This window comes from Geospiza fortis, unplaced genomic scaffold (assembly GCF_000277835.1).
Source record: "Geospiza fortis unplaced genomic scaffold, GeoFor_1.0 scaffold603, whole genome shotgun sequence".
NCBI classification, from domain to species: Eukaryota; Metazoa; Chordata; class Aves; order Passeriformes; family Thraupidae; genus Geospiza; species Geospiza fortis.
This window is the reverse complement of record NW_005054460.1, coordinates 1191272-1218699: the sequence shown is the minus strand read 5'-3', so window position 1 is coordinate 1218699 and position 27428 is coordinate 1191272. Positions and strand designations below refer to the sequence as shown.

Below are 27428 nucleotides of genomic sequence, written 5' to 3'. Positions count from 1 at the left end.
CCCTGGGAATGGCTGAGGCCAGGCTGGGACCTGGGCCTGCACTGGGACCTGGCTCCACGAGGCCCATGGTCAGGTCGGGCCAGGCTGGGGTGTCACTAGGACAGGGACTGATGGCCCAGAAGGCTGACATGGCAGCTCAAGTTGTGGGATGGACTGGTGAAGGCCTGTTGCTGCCACGAGCGCTTGACTCATTTCAGAGCTTCACTGACCCAAGTTTTGTGTTGGTAACACGTGAAATCTACCCATCAGCACAGCAGTGGGTATCAGAAATATCCAAAAATGTTGAGCTTTAGGGAGGGTGGGCCTACCCAGCCTGGAAGGCCGACTTTGCCATCTGTCCCAGGGTGACAGTCACAAAGAGACTGCCTGAGAGTTTAGCTCCCCCAGGTACACAAACCAACATGCCCTCTGGAACGGGTGTTTTGGGATAGAGACGTGTGTGCTTGAGCACCGCATTGTTCTGCAGCATTCCTTGGCTCGCCTGTCCTGCAGCATGTCGGCCTGCAGGCTTTGCTGCCTGCTGTGCATTCTCTGCATGGAGAGTCCTGTGCACCTCCTCCAGCACCGCTGGTGGCAAAGCTCAGATCTTTGGGTTGAAGTTGGCTCCTCCAGTCAGCTCTGCTTGTAAGTAGCCAATACTAGTCATCTGGAGTAAAATTTAGGGTAAGCAGACAATTGTCAAGAAGATTGCTACACCATGGCAATACATATTGCTTTGTTGAGTAAAAACAACCCCACAATAATCAAGGCTTGACACTTCTTCCCCGCTTTTTGCCCATGAAAATAGGCTGAGCCCTGCAAGGCTTCTGTGTTCCTTCATTTAGAATTGGTCTGGCTCTGGAAAAAACACAATATGTGGTAGAAGAAAACTTAGGCCTGTGGGAGCATAGAAAAAATGTCTTGAAGGACTTTTTTCCTCTCTCTGGTTTCTGTGGTACTGGGGTACAGTGAGACTTACAAAAGAAACTTTTCCAAGTTGCTATTAATCTGCACAGGCATTGTTTTAAAGCACTGCTGATTGATTTAGTCTTTGAGGCTAGATGTCAGGCACACTATTCATGATTAACAGCAGATAGAGACCAGGGAGATGAGCAATGTTGATCATACTGAATAATACTATGAGTGGAGAGTACAAGGTAAATATGTGTCAACCTTTTGGAATTTTGTGTGATTTATATAATTTCAGTGTTGAGTAATTTATATAATTTCGGTGTTGAATAATTGATCTTTTTATCAGTGTGCTTCATGCTGCAGTGAAACAGGATTTAAATAGTGAGAAGTTAATAGTTGCTCCAAGTAAAACACACAGGCACTGGAATGAGACCCAATCTCTATAACTAAGAACATGCAAAAATTCCAGGGAAGTTTGTTTGAACTTGATGTGGTGCAAAATAAAACTATCATTCATGCCAATGAGATTTGCATTTTTCCTTGAATTTTCTGTCTGTTCAAAACAAGCCAGTTAAGTGTACTGTTTTAGCACATAGGAAATTTACATTTCTACCTTGTATATTGGTAGTTTAAGGCTGCTTCATAATTCAGATTTTTGTATTCCAAGATTTTTCAATCTCTCGTGGTTAGTTCTGGTAGCTTGCTCTGAAGCTCTAGTTTGAGCTAATAGCAAAGAGGGGCTGGAGGCTTCTTAGTAATGACAGAAATTAATACAGTTGTGGCAAAATGAGATCACAGAGGGTAAGACAAGGAGGGACTGGGATGAATTGCAGGTCCTCTGGGGCAGGAAGGGTTGAGAAGTGGCTGCAAGGGCCTTTTGGCTGTGGAACTAGTGGTGGGGGTCTTCTGGCAGCTGACAATGGGACAGAGGAATGAGTAGGGCTCAGGGACAGGGAAGGTTTGGCAGAGATTTGTGGCAGCAGGGTCTCTTTCATTCCCTCACACTTTCCATCCAGACCAGTTCTTCTCATTGTCTTTTTTACTGTCCCACATTGTGGGGTGCCTTTTATGGCCTCTGTAATCATCCATTTTTACTCAAGCTAACATTTTTTCTTTCCCTCTTCATTGTCCCCTGCTAATTCCCCCCAGGCTTTGGGAAAAGGGCTGGGATCTCAGGGTCAGTTGATCCTGATGTCAGGAAGGTGATAAAGGGAGGTATGAAGAGAGGTGAGGGGCCTGTGCAGAGGTGAAGACAGCACTTCAGTAACCTTTTGAGAGAGATTTACTCCTTCTGGAGTCCTGCATGATGTGAGGGATGTCTGGCAGAGAGGCACAGCAAGTGTGCCTCACGTACACTCAGTCTCTGTCCTCGGAGATGGTGGTAGAGTGCTGTGTGAATAGGTGCTAATCAGCAGTTCAGCATGTAGCTCTGCCATTGCCATCTTCTTTAGCATGGGTAAAATCTGCTGCAGGAGGGGACTAATTGCTTACAAAAGTGCAGGTTTGTGGGTGTAAAAGATGTTAAATGAAGAAGTGATCACTGGGTTTTTGAATGTTTTAATTAGGAAGTTGATCTTATCTGGGAGAGCTTTACATGTGGAATATACACAACTGTATATGTGCTGTGCGATAGAACTTGTAGGATATTTAAAGATATATATTTATCTGTTGAATATGCTAGAAAAGTGTGTTTACCCAAACTGTCTTTGAAAGGGAAAAATTGAGTCGTTGGGATGAAGAGTGCCCCATCTGTGGTTGGAGTGTACATTAACAATGCCATTTGATTAGCTCAGAACTTTTTTGTATATTTTAAAGACCGCTTACTCTGCCCAAGTCTCTGTATTTTTTTGCATTTAATCCAGTTTACCAAATATACAATATTGATTTGCATTATCCAAACTGAAAGTTCTTTTCCCTTTTGTGTAAATTTTCAGAGCCGTTGTGATGACAAAACATGTCCTAACTTGCCTGAACTATTTTTTATCCTACATCAAAAAATGGAAGAAAAAAAACAAGCTCTGAGCTCTAGTTTGAAATTAAGGCAACAATTTTTAAAGCATGCCAGCTTGTATTTTCCAAAATATGTTATAACAATCTGTACTTTCTTCATTAAGTAAAGTTAATGATTTCCAAAAGTTTTCTTTTTAGTCGGAACTGTTTCAGCATATAAAAATGAGCCCAGTTAAGATGACTTGAAGACACATAAATGAAGAGTGCTGCAGCTGGTATAACAGCAGGAGTATATCTAGGTGTAGCCTTTAATAGACATTTGGGAAGTCTTGTCAAAAGTACCTTGTGCTTCTTTTGGCTGCACCCCCTTATGAGCTCCCTGGTTCCACAAGAGTTTCCAGGATCATGTATCTAGAGGTCTACATAAATTTGCATAGTTGTATTAAGAGTAAAATCTATAAAATTATCAGATTATTGAGATCAGTTTAAAAATCATGGTATAACCCTTGCTTCACTAAAGTGTGCAGACTTGTGTCAGACTAGCAGAGGAACTGCCAGCAAGCATGGTGGGCTTTCTAGACTGTCAGTGTAATGCATACATTTGAGGGAAGATGTATGAAGTAGTATGTAATTCTTTTCCTGATACTGGATGCTGAGAAGTTTCAAATTGTAGGTGCAATTAGAAAACTCCACTCTCAGTGTCCTCAAATCTCGGGGTCGGCTGCTTGTTCTCTGCCCCCGAGGTGAGTTGGGTGGTCCAGGGAGCGACCCCAGGCTCTGAAGAATGAGACTGGACTCTTTGCTGTTCGGTCTTCAGGTTGTTTATTAAGTCTTATCTACAAAATTTTCTTCCTGGCAGACAGAGGTCTGACCAGCAAGGCAGCCACGACGACAGAGATCTAAGCAAGGCTGTTTAAACCTCTTTGGTTGCAACCTTCCTTGACCAGATCAGTATGTTCCTCCTTACTTGCACTTGGGATCTGACCCTGGTTTTCTACTGTTTCCCCTTTCCTCATTGCACATGGAAAAGACAGAGTAATATTCCCAGTTGATTAAACAGTGTAAGCATAGCTGCAGTGTCCTGTGTGGAGAAGAGGAGCAGACACATCTGTGCAAGGCTTACAGGCTGGGTGAATTATGCAGAACTCGGCTTGATAGAAGAAGTGGAAATAGACCATGCAGAACTGGTAGTATTGTGAATTCACTCCTTTCTCAGTTGTGGGAAATATTTCAGAAAGCATTCTTTGGGAACTGCCTCTGAGATTTACACTTTATGCCCAAGACAAAAACCCAGGGGAAAGTTACATAATGCTGGACTTCCATTTTATCAGAGGTTTAATTACTCATGGAAAGTGAACATGGGAGTCTCCAGCTCTTTAATTCTTGAGCTTGATAGCATAGGACTGTAAAGGGTAAAGTAGATCACTCCTGGAAAGATATAAACTGAACTGAATGTCAGTGTCTAGGTAGAAGATATGTGCCTTCTTTCCCCAATTGGAATGTTATCTATCTGCCTAGCTGTCACATTTTGCTTAAAAAGTTTCCATTAAGAGGGAGCAGAACTGAGTGGATGTAAGTAAGAGAACTTTTGAGATATATCATGACATCCTCTGCCAACTCATGGGGCAGAACAGTGAGGAAAAGTACAGCCAAGAACATTGGCGTTATTGTGCAGCCCTTCATAGCAAAAGTGAAGTGAAACTCTATGTGGAAATATAATAATACAAAGTGTTAATGTGTGGAGGGGAATTATCAAAGACAACCCCCCTAATTACCTTTCCCACTGAAAAGAAATTTAAATTCTCACCTACTGAAAAGAAGTCCTCTTTGTCTTTCAGAAGCTGTCATTTGCAGTGAAAGTGAGCATCAAATGGCAAACCTAAGAAGCCCAACCAAATAAATTAAATGGCTTTTTGAATAGCTGTGTCTGGAAGTTAAGAGACAATGGGGAAATGATTGCAATTAGGAGACCTGGGAGGCATTTTTTCCTATCCCTGAAAAGTAAAATCCAGAATTCTTCAGGTCCTATGTAGAATGACATCAGCCATGAGAAATCACTGATGATAAAATGTGTCTAAATGCTCACAATATATTAAACTGTAAAAAATATGCCCTTTCAATACAAAGAAGATAAAATTATAAAGGAGTTTCTTTGCTGTTTTACTGCCATGGAAAAGAATAAGGGTTAGGGAAGGGGAGGAAGATTTGCTGAATAGAAATAACAGCAAATTCTTTTTAAAGGTCCTAGACAATGGAGGTTTATGTTTGTTATTCCCTGGTGAATTTTCAATGAGGAGAAAGGAATGTAATTGTATGCCCCTGTGATTAAGTCCATTTGCTGTGCAAAGGGGCCCACATGGCCATGGCGTGCTCATGACTGGGCTGAAATGAACATTGACAAGTTTTGCCAAAAAGGGGAGGGAAGCCGGAACGCAGAGGATTTCATTAAGGAGCTCAAAAGAGAGGACAGCTGCACCTAATTTTCAGAAGCACATATTTGTCTTCGAGGAAGCTAAGCAGTACCAAGAATAAAGATTAATTTTTATTTCCTAAAGAGCAAAGACATTCCATTTATTTTATCTCTTGTTTTCTTTTCTGATCTGGATTTTAATAAGGTGTCTGCCCTCAGAAGAGGTGTTTCTAGCAAAGGAAAATTTCTTCTCTGTGCCTGCATAAATGTGCTTACTAAGTACTCACTGTAGTTGTCAGTGGCTCATGGTTTGATGGTACCTCTCAGTAGGAAGGAAAAGACATTCAACAAAACCATCCAGGAGCTGTCCAATACAGAGCATGTCCTTTGAAGATGGCCTGGTTTTCTCTGTTCTTCAACACTTGACCACATGCAGTTTTGGACTTGTTTCATGGTCACTCTATGTGATTTTTAAATAGATCTGGGTGATCCATGTCTCCAGCTCCTGCAGAATTAATCATAGGATGCTTTTTGGGCAACTGCAGGCCATGAAATCTTGCTCAGAAATCAAAGAGCTATGAAAATTCTGTTACGTGGCGATTTCATTCTGAAAACTCTCTTACATTAGTACTACAATAGAACACAGGCACTGATGAGTGACACCTGAAGTAAATATGTAATCACTTTAAATAATTAACCTGTTTTCTCCTTTGAATCAACAGGAAGTAGCCTTTCCTCCTGAAAATGAATAGGTTAAGATGTTGAGAACATTTTGATACAAAATTACATTGTTTTATTACATTACATTTACAATTTACAATTACATTACAAAAACTGTTATGAAATATTCCTATGTCCTTTTGTGATACAGACACAGATTTTTGTACTTTTCCATGAGGAAGTTATTTTCTAGTTTTTGTTGCTTACACCTTTTTTACTAGTTGATATTTTCAATCTATTTTTGTTTTCATGGAAACTTAACAACATGACTGAAAAGAAACTGGCTTTCTGTATTTGTATATGCACTTTTTTCTCCTTTAATACTATCTGAGAACCAATTATCATGGACATATATAGAGTTCATCTTCAACAAGTTCATTCCAAAACATACATGAGAGTAATTTTAAAGAGCTAAAATATAAAGCAATGCTTATGTATTATAATAGACTTGCTAGCTGTTGTGGCTAAATTATAGCTAAATTGTGTGAATTCTAATGAATTATATAGCCCAAATAAGAACCAAGATTGTAATCACACATTTTGAAATAAGGCTCAGATACAAGAAAATCTGTTTTAGTGAGAGCTGGATTTATTTCTTATAGTTTAAGTAAGGAAACAGTATATGATAGTATACACACCATCTTTGGCTCTTGATACTACACCAAAGATTCCTCCAAAAATACATTTTCTTTTAAGGAGATGATCGTTATATAAAATGAGATTGTAAATAACCCTATGGAATTGTTTAGCCTATTGCGTGGATTATCTAGAATTCACACACTACCTACATAATTATTGAGATCTCAAAGTACCTGCAAATACCACCATTTTTGCAGTGGCAAATATAACTTTTGTGAAATTACCCTGAAAGACTTAAGTTGGCATTCTTGTAGGATTCAATATTTCAGTAGTTTTGTATTTTGTAAACATATTATCAAAATTGGAGGAATAGAATTTCAAAGAATACTTCTTTTTGTTTCTTTTACATGAAAGACAGTGTTTGGTGGAGGTTTGAGCACTGCATATCATTCTGTAACTGGAAATAGAATAGCTGTTATTTAAAGTTTCAAGTTACAGGGTGTAACATGTATACTTATTTATTTTGATTACTTCTTGATCTGTTTTGTTTGCAGGCCCAATTGTACAGACAATGCTTTGTTTATGCCTTAATAGAACAAATTACAGTCCAGGTGCAGATTTTATGATCCATTGAGATCACTATCTTTTTTTTGTTTTGAGTGGAAACTGCAGTTTATCCAGTCATTCTAGGTTGAAGAAGTCACACTCTGTACAATACTTGGTTTTGTCTAAACACACAGATGTTAGTTTTGCACCTGGTAGGTAAACGCTATAGTTATTTTTGCATGTCTGTGTTAAAGTTTACATATTTTTTATTCTTCAGCACAAAATGTAGACAATAATGTACTTTATTAAAACCAAATTTGTTTGTCTCTTCCTTAGTATTAAATTCTGTAAAAAATTCTCTATATTCTTTGGCAGAGGGAAGGTAACATTATTATTGGCTTTTAGCCAATAGCACACTTAACAGCTTCTTTAGGATTTTCCTCTTCAGGATGTCTCTGAGCAGAACTGGAGAAGTGTGTCTCTGTCTCTGGCACTCACTCAGTGATGCTCTGGAGCACTGACAGCCAAGACCTGTGGCAGGGGCTGTGCCTAACTCCAGTCTACCTTCACCACCATGAGGTTGCTCTCTGGTACAGAGGTTTCAACACCTCTTGTATATACTGTGTTCTTACCCCTTACCTTACTAGAGGACATAAATATACAAATGCATTTTTGAACCTTTTTAAAATTCATGTTAATTAAGTCTACTAACATTTTTTCTGCAAAGCAAACTTTATAGAACAGGAACATAAAAGGGACAATGTTTAGAAACTCTTCATCTGGATCCATGTTGATTTCTTTTTGTGCGTGTTGTCTGATTTAAATTATTTATTGCTATATGTTGGATAAGTTGGTTGTATAGCTTTTTTATCTTTATTTTTCGCCATGTGTAGTTGTTCACGCTGCAGTTTTAGTATATTTTCAACAGTTTATCAATCCCACAATTTAAAAGCTAATAGATATTTTCTAGTAACACTCTAAAAATTATTAGGAATCTCATCATCATGGTGAAAAAATATAAACCAAGGTACTTCATGTTGATTCTCCATAGCATAAATATAGGCACTGATTAATCTGTAGATTTGGGTTTTACCACAACAAGAACCAGCAGCACCTTGTTTTGTAACTAACTGCTTTGTAACTAGTACTTGTAAATTAACTGGAGCAAAAAATGTAAAAATGTGCTATTATTACCTCCAGCATCTTTTGTGCTCTGATGAAAAGTGGTCAGACTCTTGGGAATATCGGCAGACAGTTGAGAATTGTCTCAATATAATTAAAAAGGATCACTCCCAAAAGGGAGGCTGCAGAGCACCATGGCCTGAAGAATCTGTGCTGGTGGTGCTGTTAAACCATGGCTTTTTATTTACTGTAGGAAATACAAATTGACATTTAACACATGCGTTTATCTCCATAAGGCTTCTTTATATGAGGTCACTAAGACTGCATGCATAGTGCTTTTGTCCAACTGTGTAATCTTTAGTTTCAAGTGCCACAATAAACCCTAGAAACACTACAAGTGTTTGCTCTAAAATGCTGTAAGTGATGCTCAAGATGTGCTCCCTCTTGTATATAAATTCATCTTTTTAAATAAACAAACAAACCAACCAACCTGAAATCAACCACTTTTCCAAGAGCATGAGTTTGATATTAAAAAAGAAAAGCTCATCTCAAGTTGAATAGCTCTGGAATATGTCTGAAAATGCATTTAGCATTTTTTGAAATGTCAGATTTCTGGCACAAATAATAATGTATTCCTTTCATTATTTTTAAAAGTTTGTATTAAAACTTGTGATAATATAAAGTCTGTTGTTTTTTTTTTTAATTTGAGGTATTCCTCTGAAAGCCAAGTTGTACACCTGGTTGTGCAAGAAAGCATGACCTATACTTTGTTCAGGCCTGTCTGTTACCATCAATATGCTGGGTAAGCAACTTGCCATAGGTCCTAGTAAGAATGCCGTGTTGCTTTATTCATCCTTTTGCAAACTACATTGGTGACACTTCTTAATGGACTCTATGGAAAGTAAGTTACTCGTGTCTTGTACATTTTGAGATATGGGAACTACTTCAGAAAAATTAATCAGTGTTTTTGAAAGAAAAAGTGTTCCCTATACTGCTCTAACCTCTACTGGTCATTTAATTCACCAGTGGCTAATTTAGGTCAAGCTGGCTGATTCAGAAATGTGACACTCTTGAATTATTAAGAGATTCTAGCAAAAAGAAGCAAAAAGCAGAACTGTTTGCACTTTTCTCTTGAACATGAAAGTTGCAATTGGAATGGCATGAAGGATACAGAATAGAATAATAAAATTCTTTAGGCTGGAAAAGACCTTTAAGACCATCAAGTCCAACTGCCAACCCAGCACCATTACTATGTTGACCATTAAACTATGTCCTCAAGGGAAAGTTTTGGTTGTTTACTGTATGGATTGTAATGTATAACCCATATAATAAAATATATAATCTCTCAGAATAGTCTGTGGTAGGTCTTCTGGTAAATAATATTTAACTGTTACTCAAAAGAGGGAGAAAAGTGCCCGATTTATTTCTTTTCCCTGGTGGGAGCCTAAGAGATGTGTGGGTGATGAGTGTTTATGACTGTTTGGGATCATTGCTGAGTATAGTAGCAAGTCTCATGGCCTAGGGGCCAGACAACTCTCTAAGCCGTATGTTGAAGATTTCTTCATGGATGTAGAGTGGGAGGAAGGAATTTGCCTTCTTCCCATGAGTAAACTGGTAAGATGGAACAGGATGCAGCCTTCCACCCCCACTCCATCCTTGCAGTGCCAGCTTGTAGGGAATTGCCTACAATGCAGAGAAATTATTTTCTGCAGTTTTGAACATTGAAATTTCTAAGAACTTCCAAGTGCAGAACAAACTTGCATGCCCCTGTCTGTTGTTACTGTAATACCAAAAAACTCTCAGCCTTCAAGGTAGTTCTCCTCGCAATGTCCTGGAGATCTGGTGTTGCACTCCCACTTAAACTCCCCCGGTTGCAAGACAGTGCTGACCAGGACTGCATACAGCTTCTGCACCCTCACTCCTCATACCCCAAGAGTCCTCCAGAGTCCTTCAGACATCTGACCTTCCTCTAGGTTCTCTCTCAGTGACCTGTAGCAATGCAGACACCCCCACAAGGAGCTAAATTACTTTTTTAAAGGCCATTATTTAAATAATCAGAGACAGGTTTACTAGCAGACACTGAGGGATATCTAAAAAGCAGCACTTCCCAGATAATCCAGAATAATTTTCATCAGTTTATTCTGATGTAGGTTACTTCAGCAATTTTTTTTTTTGTCTTACTATTGCATAGATAATCACCTCAATATGCAATGTTGCTCCAACACTGGGACAAAAATGAAGCAGAATGTTTGGATGTGTGAAGTTGTATTAGGTTTGTGTGGCCAGGTTTTGATATCAGTGGGGCTTCTGTGGTGGCTTCTCTGAGAAGCTGCTAGAAGCTTCTCCTGTGTCTACAGGGTCAATGCCAGCTAGCTCCAAGGTGGGTCTGCAGTTGCTGTTGGCCAAGGCTGAGCCCATCACTGATGGTGGTAGTGCCTCTGAGATAATTTCGTGAAGAAGAAGGAAAAAACCTGTGCAATGGCAACTGCAGCCAGAGAGAGAAGTGAGCACATTTGAGAGGAACAGCTCTGCAGACACCAGGGTCAGTGCAGGAGGGGCACGAGGTGCTCCAGGTGCCAGGGCAAAGATTCCCTTGTAGCCCATGGCAAAGACCATGGTGAGGCCCTGCAGCCCGTGGAGGATGAGGGTGCAGAAATCCACCCTCCAGGAGGAGCCCACTCTGGAGCAGGTGGATGCCTGAAGAAGTCTGTGACTCCATGGGAAGCCTGTGCAGGAGCAAGCTCCTGGCAGGACTTGTGACCCCCCTGAGGGACTCACACTGGAGCAGTTAATGAAGAATTTTATCATGTGCAAAGGACTTATCTTGGAGGAATTTGTGGAGCACTGTATCCCATGGCAGGGACCCCATGCCAGAGCCTGGGAGTCTTCCCCTGAAGAGCAACAGAGAAAATGCGTAATGAACTGATTGCGACCCCCATTCCCCATCCCCCTGTGCTGCTGGGAGTAGGAAGTAGAGATTTTGTGACTAAATTTAAGGCTGGAAAGAAGGAAAGGCTATGGGGAAGGTGTTTTAAAGATATACTTTTATTGCTTGTGATCCTGCTTTGATTGGTGATAAGTTAAAATAATTTTTCCCATAGTAGAGTCTGTTTTGACTGTGATGGCAACTGATAGTGATATCCCCATGACCTCACCTCAACCCATGAACCCCTTGTTGTATTTTCTTTCTTCCTTCCAGCTGGGGTGGGGGGTGATAGAGCAGCTTTGGTGGGCACCTGGCCTCTAGCTGGAGTCACCCCACCACAGAAGTACAAGGCTTTTAAGTAGAAATAGGGAATTAATCTGGGATCTTACAATAACAAGCATGCTAAAATAAAAAACAGCTCCCTGTTGAGATGTCTGCCTGGGACATTGGGAAATATTGGTCTTTTTCTATGTGATAAAGTGATTTACAACATCCAGGGAGAACTTTTTATGGTATCTGCTGGCTTACTGCATATTTTTTCTTAATGCATTTTATCTTTCTAAGGTGAAAGCAGAGAAATACACAGGAATCTTCCACAGGAGGAATACCCAGAGACAGGGTTTGTATAGTGCAGGACTGCTGCCCATCCTGCATCTTTGCAAAGCCTTCTGGATGCAGCTTGTCCATTTATTTGTTGCTCAACTCTGCAGCTACTTTGTCGTTAGTTGTTGATGGAGTGAATGAAACCGTATGGTAGGGCTAGGAAGGAATTTTATGCTTTATAAAAGTAATAGAAATAATTGTCTACATAGGCTGGAAGAGTCTTTACAGTTCAAAGAAAGTGAGCTGGATTACTTGCTGGAATATCTTTAGTCTTTTTGCAGGTGTAAAGCAGCTGGGTGTAGAAGTTCTGCATGGTTTTAATTTTTGCTTGGGATCATACTTTTCTGGAAATGTGAGTATTTCTCAAAGTACCAAATTTTGGATATACTTGAAACAGAAAATGTTTGTTTTCCCCTTTGAATATGCATGTGCTAAAGTTCTTTTTTCTTCCCTCAAAAAACTTTAAAATCTTAAGGGTTTGATTTAGCTCCACTGAATACAACTGTAATTCTTTCGAAGTTTTACTAGTTCAGGTCCTAAATTCCTCTAGAATTTCTCCCATTTTCGTTTCTTCAGCCATCACAACCTCCTTTGAGTGAATTGTCAATATTTTCAGTGAGAACAGGACTGCGTAAATAGAATCCTATACTTTAAAAACAATAGAACTGGAAAACCTAAAAATTCGTTTTATCTTTTAATCTTATATGATTCTTCCTGGATTGATGTCAGTGAGTTTGTATATTGTTAAAATACTAGCATATAATGGAATGTTTTAGAGGGCAGTCTACTTCATGATACCTCTATATATGTCTAAAGTACTACATTAAATTGAATAAACATCCATTCATTCTATAGTGTAAAACAATGACATTAGGTTTTGAAGCTTGAACAGATAATTTAATCATCCTTTCCTGTGGCTATGGATTTTTTTTTTAAAGATGGGTCTGATTTGCTCTTAATTGACTTTTTTTCCAGAAACTATGGGAAAGGGAGAGGACAGTTAAAGAATTGCAAAGGACTAGGCTTTCAAAGGAAGTTTTGATGCCTTTGGCTAAAGCAGGCATCCGCAGCATTATTCTTATCCTCTCCAGCCTTTGACATTACTTATACTAAAACAAATAATAGCATGAAGTATAAATCATGGAAAAAGACAATGAATTTCATTATTGGTCTTGCTGCTGGAATCCAAACCTGTTTGGAGGATGAATAGGAGAAAGGAATAGAAGAAAAAGATGAGAAGACTGAAAAATATAATTTCTATTTCTGATTCTGGTTCTTACTTGCAGGAGGCAAACAAAGCCTGCAGACTTATTCTTTTCTTTACACAGTAAACTTATTTTAAATTCCCTTTTATGTATTTCTCACTGCATCTCTTTTGTTTTCATGGCAAATGTTGCAGTCATCACATTGCAAATAACATCTCAGTTAAGCCAACCTACCCTCCCTTTTTAAAAGCGTAGAATTAAAATAAAAAGATGAAAAGAAAATCAATGTAATGGGAAAAGAAAGAAGTGGATGAGGAGCTATTAGCAGAAATGTGTGTCTCACATACAACAACCTAGCTGAATCTGGTAACACTGACAATGTTTAGGTCTGCAACTGTCTTGCTTTTCTGAGGACTTTGAGACCACAGCAGTAACTGATGAGCAATTCTGTGTATCTCTTGTCAAATGTGAATGATCCAAAAGTAGTCTTTTAATTGCATTAGGAGTTCTTACTTGGATTCATTCCATTCTTACATTGCCTTTATGACTCTTTTTATCAACACTCATTGTTAGAGATTGTTGTACTTTTCTTTTAGACTTAAACTGATTTCTATAGTGGTTTCACAGCTAAATGATATATAATTTAATGTAATTATATATAATGACTTTATATAATTTCTAGTTATTTCATTATTTGCCCCAGTGATTGTTTCTCTTGTCAGTGGCCCAACTGAACTCTAAATTCCTTAGTGCAAACAAAATGCTCTCCCAAACTACTGCACTAGGTTGTAATTTTGACATAGATACTTTTACACGTGCAGAGTCAAAATTTGAACTTTGAGATTTCCTCTAGGAGTTGCTTGGAACATTTCTTATGTAGACTCCTATTGTCATACGCAAGGTTAATTTCAGCTGTACCATTTGAGTGTCAGATTTTATCCTGTTGATTGGCTGTTTTGTTTTTCTTGGGTCCATCCAAGGAGGGAAAGTTCTGTGGAATCTCAAGATGCTTGATAAGAGAGAAGTTACAGCACAGGCCTTTCACAGACAGGATTAAATCATGGTTTCCAGGGAGACTTCAGATTCTTTTGTTGCAGCCAGCAATCTGAGCTGCCAATTGTGGTTACTTCCTTAAGTTGCCCATCCTATATTGTTTCCCAGTCAGTTGTGTGTCAGTCCAGTAGCTCAAATGCTGTGGTAAGCTCCTTTTTCTTTAACCCTTAATAACTAATTGCCAGGTCCTGGCACAGCATCCTCTTGGAATGGGAATAAATCCAAGAAAGTATGAAGTGCCAGAATAACTTGGATTTAAAAATACGTGTCTTCTGTGACTTCAGATGTTGGAGCATGAATCCAGACTGTCTCTGTTGTAAACTGGAGGAACATGTGGGTTTGTGTGCTTTACTGAATCATGAAAAATAAACAGTCACCCCATGTCATTTACGAGCATTATTTGCTTTCAAAACTATGTATAGTCATGCTTGGGTTATCATATGTGTCAATTGCTTGCTTTAGTCTTCAATGTCTAGCATGGAACTTGGTATAAAGCCTTTATAAAATTTATACAAAGCCTTATTTTCAAAATCTGCTGAGAAGATGATGAATTCTTGATCCTCTCTGTACCTTTATATAATCTGCATAGTACTTTATACATCATATATATATCAAAGCTACAAATATGAAGTGTAATCTTAACATGTAGTACCAATTCCTGTGAGTTTATGTTTTTTGTATTGAATACCTCTAATAATAGGAATTGTAATCATGTTGGAGAATGATTGCATTTAAAATACTGGTGCACTGAATTTTTTTCTTACTTATCCGTAAAATGTCTTCTGGAATGAAGATTGAAGTGGTTTGCTTTATCAGTAGTTTTGGCAGTAGTTTTAACAGTTGACTGTTAAGTCAACTATTTTTACTGAGAGATTTATATTGTATCTGTGGCACAAATAATTGAAATATCAAACATCATCTTGAAGTACTAGTTATTGTCTTTACTGTGTTTTGAGGGAGAAATACAATATAACATTTAAACAGCAAAACAGACCATGCTAATGTGTACTTGAGGGGCAACAGATGTATGTGCAGAGTCAGGTTAGATTGATTTCTGAAAATGGCGATGAGATGTGATGTAACTGTTTCTCTGAGGTCTTCAATATTCATTCATGTTCTTCACATGCTTGGATATTCATCTTCAGCTAACTCAGCTGCTTTGCCATTAACTCTGCACAGCTCTCATTGCTGCAGCTGTGGACTTGAGCCAGAGGGTTTTGTCTGCATCCCTTCTCAATTTTCTCCAGCTCCATTAGGAGATCTCTGTTTTTTAGTCTGTCTGCCAGGTAGGCATTAGATTCGTAGAGGGAAAGCAAACAAAACTACACCCCTCAACCTTTCTTGCTTTTGTAAAAAGAGAGATAGCAAAGGTAGTGGAAATGGGCCAAGTGGCCCAAGCAATGTCTGCATTAGTCTTTTCTTTTCAAGGTAGCCCACGCATTGCTTTCTGCTTGATTTCAGGGTTAGGAAATAAAATATCTGAAACTGTGCACTAAGTGTACTTTATATTGCCATGTATTCATATATAGACTTAGTACAGCTAAGAATTAGCCGGAATTGAACCATTTTATAATGGCTTTTTATCCTTGTTGCACTAATACTTAAAAAAGAAAAAAAAACCCACAAAAGAAAATCCATAATATGTGTAACTTAAACGCATAATTTTCTTTCTTGACCCCTCTTAATAAAACCACATCCTTAATCATATATTTAATGTTGTAGAAAACTCCTGGCATGAATGTAGTTATACTGCTGATTATGCCAAAATCTTTTATTCCAACATAGAAATAGAAGGAAATTGTATGAAGGATACTGATGTACTTGTCACTTTTGGAGATTTTATCTATTTATCTTTGATAAAAGCAATCTTGCATTTATGTACATGTATGTAGGTGCAAACCAAGCTTAAATTAATCATATCTTTATAGCCTCACCCTTCCCAGGAAATGCTGTTATTTAAAATGTTTGCAAGTATAACAACCTCATCAGTTGTGCCCACCAAGAAAAACAAATGAATAGGAACAATATGTGGAAAACATGAATGCAGAATGGGACTGAAATCTAAGTGGAACTAAACACTTTGGATTAATTACTTGATGAAAGAAACTGACTTAGACTCATAGACTTTTTGAATGCATAGGACTGGTAGTATTAGGTAGAGATGGAAATAGATAGCTATCTAGAAATAGATAGCTAAATTGCCCTAACATTTTATTTGCAAATCCCATTAATTCTGAAAATGAAGGGAGCAAATATAAAAATGTGGTGATGAAATATTGCATTACTTTTCCACCTTACTTAGTGCATATTAATGAGGATTTTCAGGATTCCAATTTCTTCCTGCTCAGTTCCTGTAGTATTGCATAAATTTTGAAAATGCGAAGAATCTTCTGTATGTCCTTTCAGTCATTATTGTTGTAATGTCTTCATACTTGGCCCTTTGTACACAAAACTTAATGATCTCTAGCTGAATTATGAGAGGTTTATGCAGTGATGCAATATGAGAGAAGTGTTAACTTATTCTTGGAAAGCTTGCTAATATATATAACCTTTAGTCTGGTTATTTTCTCAGAATGCTGGAAAAGGTTAAAACTATACCCTTCCTGACTTTCTTCTTAGGCAGTAACTAGCAGTGGGAAGAAGTGAAGGAAGAAACTGTTCCTTTCAGTGTAATTCTTCAGCAAGAAATCTTCATGTAGCAGAGAAGCCAGAAGATTTTGGAGGGAAGAAATCTGTCTCTATGAATTTGAATAGTGACAAAACTGCACTGAAGAGCAAATATTTTTGATTCTGTAAGAGTCCAAATTGCTCTAAATTGAAAGTTTCTTTAGAGAGTATTCATGAAAAGAATAAAATTATATATTTGTCTGGGCACTCCAAAAATTGCTGTGAAAGACTGCATCAGTAAACTGCCCTTTGAGATGCAGAAGGTGCTGCTTTGAGGCATCGTAAATGCAAGGTGTAAATACTGCCTAACCTGCATAGATGCATACATTTTCTACTGAAAACTTAATTTGGATGTGAAATTATTCTACTGTGCATGCAGAGGAGATGTCATTTGAACTTCTGTGCACTTCTGTACAGCAAAGCTGTTCTGGGAATTGCATGCCTTTGCATCTGTAACACACTGACAGTCTTGAATTAGTTTGAAAATCAAGTAGAGGCTGTTGGTTTCAGTAATGGCTGTACCACATTTCCATTGTGTAGGAAACCGGAGTTCCATTCACTTCCCAGTCAGTTCAGTGGCCCTGTTGGTGCAAATGCTGCTCCACAGCAAAATTGCTCTTGCCCAGAAGAAGGCTGGAAATAAGTTGCAGGAACTGTCCAGTTGGTTAAGGCTGCCTACAATGACAGCATGTGGGTGAGTTGCTGTGTCACTGGTTTCCAAACTTCATTGAGTTTTCCTCCTGTGCACAGCAAACAGTGAATGTGCATCAGGGAGGCTATCACCTGTCTCTGATCATGCTCTCGTAGAGTATGGCTGATGCAGCCAGATTTTATTGTGCCACTTTTCTCTTCTGCCTTTGGTGAAGACAGAAATAATACTTTATGAACTCTACTGTGGAGAACTGGGTCTTACACTGCTACCCCACTGGTTCAAGGGTCTGATATTTAATAGCACTGCTTATCTTTTGTGTACATTCAGATGCAGAGAAATTTGCCTGAGTCTTGATTCAAATCACTCAGATATATTATGTGTGCTCTACAGCCCCTCATTTTGGGAGCTCAGAGCAGAAGCCCTTACATAAGCTGTTTATTTTCCCTCTGTCTGAGATAGGCAGTTTTCCTTAGAGGACTGGCAAACTGGCATATCAAATACCAAGATAAAAAGCATACAGTGGAAAGTATGGCCATAATGAGTCACACTAAAGGTCCACCCAATCCAGTATCCTGTCTCAGTTAATACCTCATTAAATCTTGTGGCTTTAATTTAAACAATTTAGTGGTGCTGGGAGATAGCCAAAGGTTTGCTCCTGCCACCCTATGCATCACCAGAGCTACAAAGCCTGGGGTTGGTTGTGGGGCTCTGTCCCTTTTAAAGTGGAAAAAGTAAACAACTATGAGGATGCCTTGAAAAATACAGTAACACGTGATATTTCTCCACTAATATTCTCTCAGGCTGCCACCTTTTACCTGAGCTGGATGCAACATCAGTGTATTTATTTAGTAACCCTGTATGAATTTCTCCTACATCAACTTCCATATATTAAAAGTGATTTGGTATAACTGAGAAGTGGGAAAGCAGTTCTATGTGTTTTCCTGGTCATGTTTGGTAAAACCACAAACTAATCACTAGGGAAAATTTGGAAAAAGACAGAGGCCAAAAGTTTTATTTAAAATATTCATTCCTGGATTGGGTGGTGTTTCTGTAAGTTTCAAGTACACTTTTGTTGCCTGTTCAGTAACTACTGTGTTGACAAGATACAGCAGCTGGGTCTCTGGAGTTGTTGGTTTGGCATCTCTTTTTGACTGTTAAAAATGCAGTGCTATAATATTATTTTCTTTCTAGTAAATTGAGCATTGGAATCCTCATTATCTGGTTGCTTAAGCTCCGGTTTTGTCCTTTGAATTTTGTTTTCTGTTAATCGGTTCATTTTGGCCTACTAAACATTTATTTTGGTTTATACTTAAAAACCTTGCCATGGAAAAGGCTGGAAGAGATTTTAGAATGATCAATTGTACAAACCACCAACAAACCAAATAATCTATGTAAATTGTCTACCTCTGCTATATTCTTTTATGTATTACAAGCCTAACACTTATACACAGTTTCATAGTTTAAAATAGATCCTTTTTCAAATAGCTGGAATAAAAACCTGCCACTTAATCTGTTTGAATGAAGGTGATATCCCAGTATTTGTGTAGCAGAACTGGAAAAGTTCTGGATCTTGTGTCCTATCCCATAGACTCCAAGGTGTGTCTGATTTCTTACCCATTCTGATACAAGGTAATATGAATAACAAAATATGCCTCTACTTTGCAATTATCTGTAATCTGAAGGAGAGATTTAATAACAGAATAATTATGGTCTTGCTTTATTAACTTCAGGGAATTACATTAGGTGGGAGTAGAATTTCCTGGAAGTTGACTGCTCTGCAGTGAAATGAATTCATCCTGAAAATTGCATTTTACGTTGAAGGATGAGATGAGAGAATACAAAAGAAATTCAGTATACTTTCTTTCACAGTCTTGAAATTAATGGATCTCTAATACAGTACACCAAAAATGTATCTTTTACTAGTATGATACCTTTTTTTCATTAAGCATAATGAATACATCTTCTTAATTAAAATAAGTTAGTCAAATAATATTTTTAACAGCAATATGAGACTTAAATTGCATCTTTACTTGACGTGGGGTTACATTTCACAAACCGTGATAGCAAAGAAGACATAAACAGAGGAAAAAAAATCAAAAGTTGAAGATGTGTGTCATCTTGGATGTTGCAATGCACTGTCTGCAGGGCTTGGCTTTGCTGGGGAAGGACTGGGGTTTGCTGAGACCCTGCCTGCTGGTGTCAGTCTCAGTCCTGGGATAGAGGAGTGGGAACTGTCCCAGACTCCCTGAAGCAGCCTGGTGTGGGGCTGAGACAAAAGTAGCACCTCCTCACCAGTAATACATAAACACTTGCCATATTTTGGATCTTTTGGTAATGTCTTTTGATAATGGCTACGGAGTGGGATAGGGGATAGTGTTTGCACAAGTGTGACTAGGAATGTAACTACTTGTGAATGTGCCTAGCAGGAGAAGTGTATAAATGCACCTTGGTGAAAACTGAGCTTCCGCAAAAAGGCTGGTGAGTGTTGCTGAGTTTAGAATCTCAATTTTGGGCTTACATGGCTGAGGCTTTTTGAGTCAATGGTTCATTGAAGAATGGTCACATCTGGTCTTAGAGATTTGATTCAGAGATGTTCCTCAGACAGAGTTTTTAAACTTGGATATTTTTTTTTGGTAATACAATAACACTGTATTTTCTTTTCATTTCTCCCTATCTAGTTTTGTATCAAGACCTTGAGAATAAAATACACATGGCACAGATTGTAACATTTTTTCAGATGCTGTTAGTTCTGCTACTTCATGATTATATCTCAGCTGAAGATGGCGAAACAAGAGCAAGTAGGTCTTAATTTTTGCATTTCAGATAAGTGCAACTTCAAGGCATGCCTCAAGTTTTAATGTCCATTTTGGTGTTCACATGTACCCTTCTGTTGATGGTGATTTTATTCCAATATAGTTTTCCTGGTGAAAATCCAGTAATATAAATTAAAATAAAAACAGCTTAAATATCTTTTTCCTTCATTAGGAGGGGAATGTCTTGTGTCTTGGAAATGCCCAAGGTGGCAGATGGAAATGTAAAGCTCTAGTCTTGATTTAAAATTGAGTCTTGGGTATGTGTATTTTCATTGCTTCAGAAGTCATGTTCTGAATAGCTGAGTGTTATGTGAGAAACTAAATAAGGAAGAATAAAGGTTCTATGAGAGGAGGCTAACTCCAGTTAGCATTTCTCCAGCAGAGTGTGGTCACTTGCTTTCAAGGAAGGTGAAATCTTGTCTTGATCAGAAGTGTCCATAGGCAGATTTCAGGGTAAGGCAAAGCTCTCCTCCCTGTGGTGGAGATGCAGACTTTCAGAAAACAAAAGGACAGTAAGCCTCATGGCCTCATGTGCCATGAGATCAAAATAATCCCTCCTGCTTTTGGCCGTGTCCTTGGCACCTCATGTGTCAGTTATCAAAACCTCTTTCACAGTCAATGGAGGGCAATTCCCTCCTTTAGGAAGTTACACTCTCCCTCTGAGAATGGGCATGTAGCCTGGAAGGACTTTCCTATGAAAATGCTTGTGACTGTCCATGGCCTGTAGCTGGCAACTTAGTTTTTAGACTAAGTTCATGACTACAGCTAGGAGAGCTGAATCCACGCCTAAGTCATCATGCAGTTACACTGTAGTTATTAAATGCTTATGTGATTCTATATTCTGGAGGTTGAGCTCATTCACTGAATACTTTTTTTCTCTAAAAATCAGAATACGCTACCAGCAACATTCAATTGAGACTCAGGATTTTATAATACTAGTTCTGTAAATGCCATGTAGCAATGTCCAAAGTCAGTTAAAAGGTATTTGTAAAAGGATTCTGGAGTATTCAGTCTATAGCCTTCCTCTGCAGTGTTCTTGGTTTGCTAACAAAAAGGAGTTTTTATGTTTATCATGTCTGCAGATGAGATATGAAAAGACCCAATATATAGTCCTCTCTGTTTATTGAATAGAATGCAATTGCCAGCTAAGGAGCTGAATTCCAGAATTTTTCATAGTTGTTTCTGGAGCTAATGTAAAAACCAGAAAATGGTGTTGCTTTCAGGTACCAAGTTGTATCTGTGTAGCTTACACAATCTTACACAAGTTTGCCCTGATGAACTCTGCCATTTTTTTTTTCAGCTAGAATGCATATGTCAGTATAGATCCTAATATAAACACTTAATTGATAAGAAAAACATTTACTGTGGAGGAAGAAAGTGAAAATGTTCATTAAAATATTTGTTTGATTTTTTTTAGGTTGCCGAACTGCTCCGGCAGATTTAGTTTTTATCTTGGATGGCTCTTACAGTGTTGGCCCAGAAAACTTTGAAATAATCAAAAGTTGGCTTGTCAACATTACAAGAAATTTTGACATAGGGCCAAAGTTTATTCAAGTTGGAGTTGTCCAGTACAGTGATTACCCTGTACTTGAAATTCCCCTTGGAACTCATGAATCCACTGAGAACCTCATCAGGGAAATGGAGTCCATACACTATCTAGGAGGAAATACAAGAACAGGAAGAGCTATTCAATTTGCCTTTGACCATCTTTTTGCAAAATCTTCACGATTTTTAACAAAAATAGCAGTAGTTCTCACTGATGGAAAGTCCCAAGATGAAGTCAAAGATGTAGCAGCAGAAGCAAGGAAAAATAAGATCACTTTGTTTGCAATTGGTGTTGGCTCAGAAATTGAGGAGGATGAACTTAAAGCTATTGCCAATAAACCTTCATCAACTTATGTGTTTTATGTTGAAGATTATATTGCAATATCAAGAATTAAAGAAGTTATAAAACAGAAACTCTGTGAAGGTGAGTATAAAATATTTTAGGTGTTCAAAATGTAGTTCTGTACATATATTTTTTTCAGTTCACAAGCAGAATGCATGATTAATGTAAGGGACCTGATACTCTTTACTATGATCTTTCTTTCTGATCTTGTTTGTGGAAATTCCTCCCAAAATGTTATTTTCTCTGTCAAACAAAGAGGTATATTTGGGAAAGATATGGTGGTTTAACACAGTATGTGTTTAATTTCAATATGTATCCTTTTACCCTAAGCCCAAATTTTTTTTTCATTGATAAAGTTTAAAAACACTAAAATATTTCAGCAATTCTCATAGTGCAAGAATACAGAGTTTACTTTATTGATTTCCTAGTTGCAACTGATACACACGATCCAGCTTTTCTTCTAGGGAGGTGGGAGGAGAGCCTGGCATTACAACAAGAGTTCTTCTGAATACATACTTCTAGTATGTATTGAAAAACCCAGAAGAAAGACTCCTGGCAAAAATCATAGAATTGTGGAATGGTTTGGATTGTAGGGCACCTTAAAGATCACCTGGTTCCAACCCCCCTGCCATGGGCAAGGACACCTTTCAGTAGATCAGGTTGCTTTGAGCCCCATCCAACCTGGCCTTGAACACTTCCAGGGATGAGGCATCCTCTGGGCAACCTGTTCCAATGCATTAACACCCTGACTGTAAAGAATTTCTTCCTAATATCTAGTCCAAACCTACCCTCCTTCAGTTTAAAGCCATTCCCTCTTGTCCTGTCACTACACGCCCTTGTGAAAAGTCCCTCTCCAGGTGTCTTGTAAGGCTCCTCTAGGTACTGGAAGGCTGCCCTAAGGTCTCCCCACGTGCTTCTCTTCTGGCTGAATAACCCCAACTTTCTCAACCTTTCGCCACAGCAGAGAGGCTCCAGCCTTCTCATTAACTTTGTGGCTTCCTCTGGACTTGCTCCAGCAGGTCCACTTCCTTCTTACGTTGTGGCCCCAGAGCTGGATGCAGCACTCCAAGTAGGGGCTCATGGGAGTGGAATAGATGTCTGGAGTTTTAGCAAGCAGTTATGATGTTTCTTAGAAGAATTTTATAGAAGAGTTAGCCAAGACCAACATTGTAAAGTGACTCCTTTAACAGCATTACTGCATTGAGTTTTCTGAAATGTTGTAAAACAATGGCTTTCTTTTATGTATAAAAAAGATAGCAAATTGTTCCTAAAATGTATCACTCAGATACGTCAGTGGTATTTTGTACATGTTTTATTATCAAGAATTGATGCAAGACATATTTCAGTTTTACCATATTTCTGTACTTAGTAAGAGTGAAAAATAGATTTTGTTTGCTCTCACTTTGAGTATCAGCTTCATTGAAAAAATATGGTGATGCTTTTTTTGAGGATATTAGTGTTTATTTCTTACTACATTAAATGCAAATCATAGTAATTCCTTGTGGCTGACGTAGTAAGGTTGTCAGTTCAAGAATTAAATTAGCTTAGTGGAGCTAAATTTTTTAATAGAACTTCATACAGGGAGAAATTCCCCTAAATAACTACTAAATAAACACTAAATAAACACAATATTTTCTTTGACTAAAGTTTTAGAAGAAGTGCCATTGTATTTCATCAAGATGGATTTTCAGTTTTCAGGAACAAGTTAACTAGTATCCTTTAAAATCCATCTGTGGTATTTCACGATTTACAGCAGTAATCTGTGAATATTGACTATTTATACAAAGTGTACTTACTCTTTCATTTGAAGTGACCCTTTGCTTCGTCTCCCTTACATTGTGCATTCTCTTGTTTTAGCATTTAGATCCTTCTCTTGCAGAGCAATCAAAGCCACTTGGCCGCTTCATTTCTAACCACAATGTCTTTACCAGGTGAACTCCAAGACTGATAAACTGGAATTTTAATAGCTAAGTTGTGCATTATTTATTTATTGATTGATTTACTGATTATCATGTTGTTAAGATTGACTTTGACTGAGGGAGAGGAAGTTCCACGAGGGCCAAAAACAATGGTTTGGCTGTGATCAACCACAGGAAACTGCCTGAAAATTTTGCAACTCAGTCTTCATGGTCTTTGTGTAAATGTCTAAAAAATGCTAGCTGTTGTTCTATGGAGTTTTAAAATCCATTCTCAAGTAAAAATGTAAACAAAAAGGCTGTAGGGGCAGTATTCCCTTTCTGGACAATGAAGACTGAGGTTTGGTGGTTCTTGGAGCAAGTGTTGCTCTTAGGAACAGGCTTGCAGATAGTGTCTAATGTGCCTTTTGGGGTCTCTAATGTTTGTTTTAGAGTACATCAGGGGAATAAAGACTTCATGAACCTGTCAGCCAGAACTGAATGAAATATTTAAGGAATATTTGATATTTATTGTTTATTCTGAAAGTCAAATGTTCCTACACTATCAATATGTTATAACAAAAAAAAAAAAAAAAATTGCATCTCAGGAATGCATTTAGAAAGAAAACCCAGTGCAGACCTTAGAAGTTTGTGTGGAGGAAGCAGAGAAAAGTTGCTTTGCCCCAGTTACTGGGATTTAACATCGTAAAGTTATTTCACATTTTAGGAACGAAAATAAGCATCTGAAAACGATGTAGAAACACTAAAAGGCAACAAGATTTCAGAATTTCAGAGAAGGCTGGAGAGTTGAAGTGACTGGTACTATGGACTGGAAATACAACCCCTTTTCCAGTGGAAGACAGCTCTTAATTTTGCCACTGACTTCTGCATGCTGTATAATGGCTCAATTAGTAATCAAAATAGTCCTACCCCAAGATTATCAGAACACCCAGAAGAAGATCTACCTGACTGGGAATTTTTCATGTAATTCACCAATGTGCCACTGGAAAGAAAAAATAGTTTCCTAATGTGCAATTTTACACATGCGTAATTTGTTTGGTTGATATTGGTTTGGAACAGTTATTTTGGGCCTGATCCATAATAATGGCCCTCTTTTATAAAGTATTCCTATTTCTGCCTTTAGTTTTTGATTTTACACCACTTTTTTAATATTCTAACTGGTAGGAGACCTTATGCTTGTCAGTGTATTTGTATGTGATATATCTGTAATCTCTCTTAATTGTGATGTGACCGTTATCCAGCTTTGCTATAAATGAGTTTATAAAATAGTTCCATGATAACAATGCACACTTGAAACCGGAAAAAAACACTATTACTTAATAGCAAAAGTATGTTGACTTAAATCTGTGTTTTGAGAAGAAAGAGAGGGAATGTTTGGTTGGACTTTGAATTTCTTTTTTTTTTTAAGTATTCAGGAGGTAGACATTTTAATTTCTAAAATGTGTGCAGAGTTTTTGCAATTCTTTCTTGTAGCATAGACAGATAATTTTTTTAAAATTTGGAATTCCAGTGTCATTTTGCTGTGGAGAGGAAAAGAAAACATAAGGGGAGTTTATGTGACTTCTTGCTACTGCTGCATGGACCTGTGACAATCTCCATGATTGTCCTTTCCCATGACAGACAGGGTTGTACAGGAAATTAGCAGAATTTTGTTGGAGCATATATATCCTGCCTGCCCCAGGAGAATGGGAGAGCTTCTGACTGCCCTGGGGTTGGTTAGAAAGGGAAGTCATGCAGTGTTGCTCATACTGTGGAAAGAAACCAGTCTAGACCTTGAGGTGATAATTCCCTGGCACAGAGACAGGAGTTCTCCAGCCCATGGCTGGTCCAGATGGAGATGGGAGAACTCACCTCCCCTTCATTGGAATGTATTCCCAACCTCTTCCCTGCCTATGAACTGCTGCTTTTCTGAAGAAACAGTAGGAAATGAGTAATGATATTTTTTGTAAGCAGTTTAGCATAATTTTAATAAAACAAAAAACTTTATTTTTAATTGATTTGTTATCCTAGTGTTTGTTTTAGTATTATGTTTCACTGTCCTATCTTTTTTCTTTTTTTTTGTTTGAGAAAACTTATGTTGTCACAGAAAATATATCACACACTCTATTTTTCCATTGAGAATAACTTGAAGCAGATTTCAGTGCAACAGACTAAACAGCTCAGAGTCCATTTTGAGTTAAATAAAATGAAAATAAAAGTCAGAGATAATTCTAACTTTTTCTATTTTCAGACTGATTTTATAGTTGGGAAGGATGCTGAATTCAAATTGTTAGTGCATTTTGGAAATTAATATCTGTAATTTTATAAAATTTTGGAACAATGCAATTTTAGAAATGAAATTCAATATATTCATTATCCAGATACAGTAATACTCTTTAAATACAATTAGTGACAATTCAAAATAGCATGTGAATGTAATTGCAGTAAAATATGACATCTTAATATTCTTGCTTTAAGTTCCTGAGGATCCTGCAAACCACTTTTCTCATGTTGTACTTAACTGACATTTCTCAGTTCTCTTTTTATTTCTTGAAAGGAAGATAAAAAATTAGTTGGGTGGGAGGCTACTTTTCTTGGAAGTCTTAAGTATATTTTGGACTGTCCTTGCATTTATTACTTTTCAGAATCTGTTTGTCCAACAAGAATTCCAGTGGCAGCTCGAGATGAAAAAGGATTTGACATTCTTGTAGGATTAGGTGTGAAGAAAAAAGTTAAAAAGAGAATTCAAATATCAACCACTAATGCAAAAGCTTATGAAGTAACCTCACGTGTTGACCTCTCAGAATTAACAAGGTATTGAATTTTATTAATGTGCTTCTATATTCAGTAAGATTTTTTGTTTCTTTAAATAAGAAGGACTTATTTTAAGATTTATGTGAATGTTCAAGTACTGTCTTGTTTTTTCCACCCTTTCCCCTTATTTAGGAACGTGTTTCCAGAAGGTCTCCCTCCATCCTATGTGTTTGTTTCCACTCAAAGATTTAAAGTAAAGAAGACATGGGATTTGTGGAGAATCCTGAGTCTAGATAAGAGACCACAGATAGCAGTCACTGTTAATGGAGAAGAAAAAACATTATCATTCACTACAACAAGTTTAATAAATGGCACACAAGTTATTACATTTGCTGCACCTCATGTAAAGGTAAGGAGTATGTCACTATCATGCCGGAATGCTTCTTTAAGTACACATTATTCCACTATTCCCCTCTTTGAGCAAACCAGTTTTATTGTTTTCTAGTACAATCTGAAAGATGTCTTTCAGTCTTTCTTCAGTAATTTCCAGTGGAGTATTCCATTCTTGTAAGAAAGATTGTCTTAGCTGCAGATGAGACGGAGGACTGGAGACTGAATGACCCTATTCTTGCATTTGTAGCAGGAATATGTGCAGCCCAGAGATTGCCCTTCCTGCCACAGGGAGTATTATTTAAGTGAACAGAGAGGGCTATTTCAGCAAACAAAGACTGGGAAAGATTTGCTGCTGGAGCAC

At 37.9% G+C, this 27428-nt stretch overlaps 1 protein-coding gene across 1 annotated transcript in view; it reads left to right on the top strand.

Annotated features, from left to right (window-relative positions):
- Positions 1 to 20017: 20017 nt before the first annotated feature.
- Positions 20018 to 27428, top strand: part of COL21A1 (collagen type XXI alpha 1 chain) — a 67240-nt gene continuing 59829 nt past the window's right edge. Inside the window, exons 1-4 of the mRNA XM_031062759.1 lie at positions 20018 to 20122; positions 21555 to 22106; positions 26566 to 26734; positions 26867 to 27083. Of these exons, the coding sequence (XP_030918619.1) occupies positions 20035 to 20122; positions 21555 to 22106; positions 26566 to 26734; positions 26867 to 27083 (1026 nt within the window). The 5' untranslated portion in view covers positions 20018 to 20034. The remainder of the gene's footprint in view (positions 20123 to 21554; positions 22107 to 26565; positions 26735 to 26866; positions 27084 to 27428) is intronic.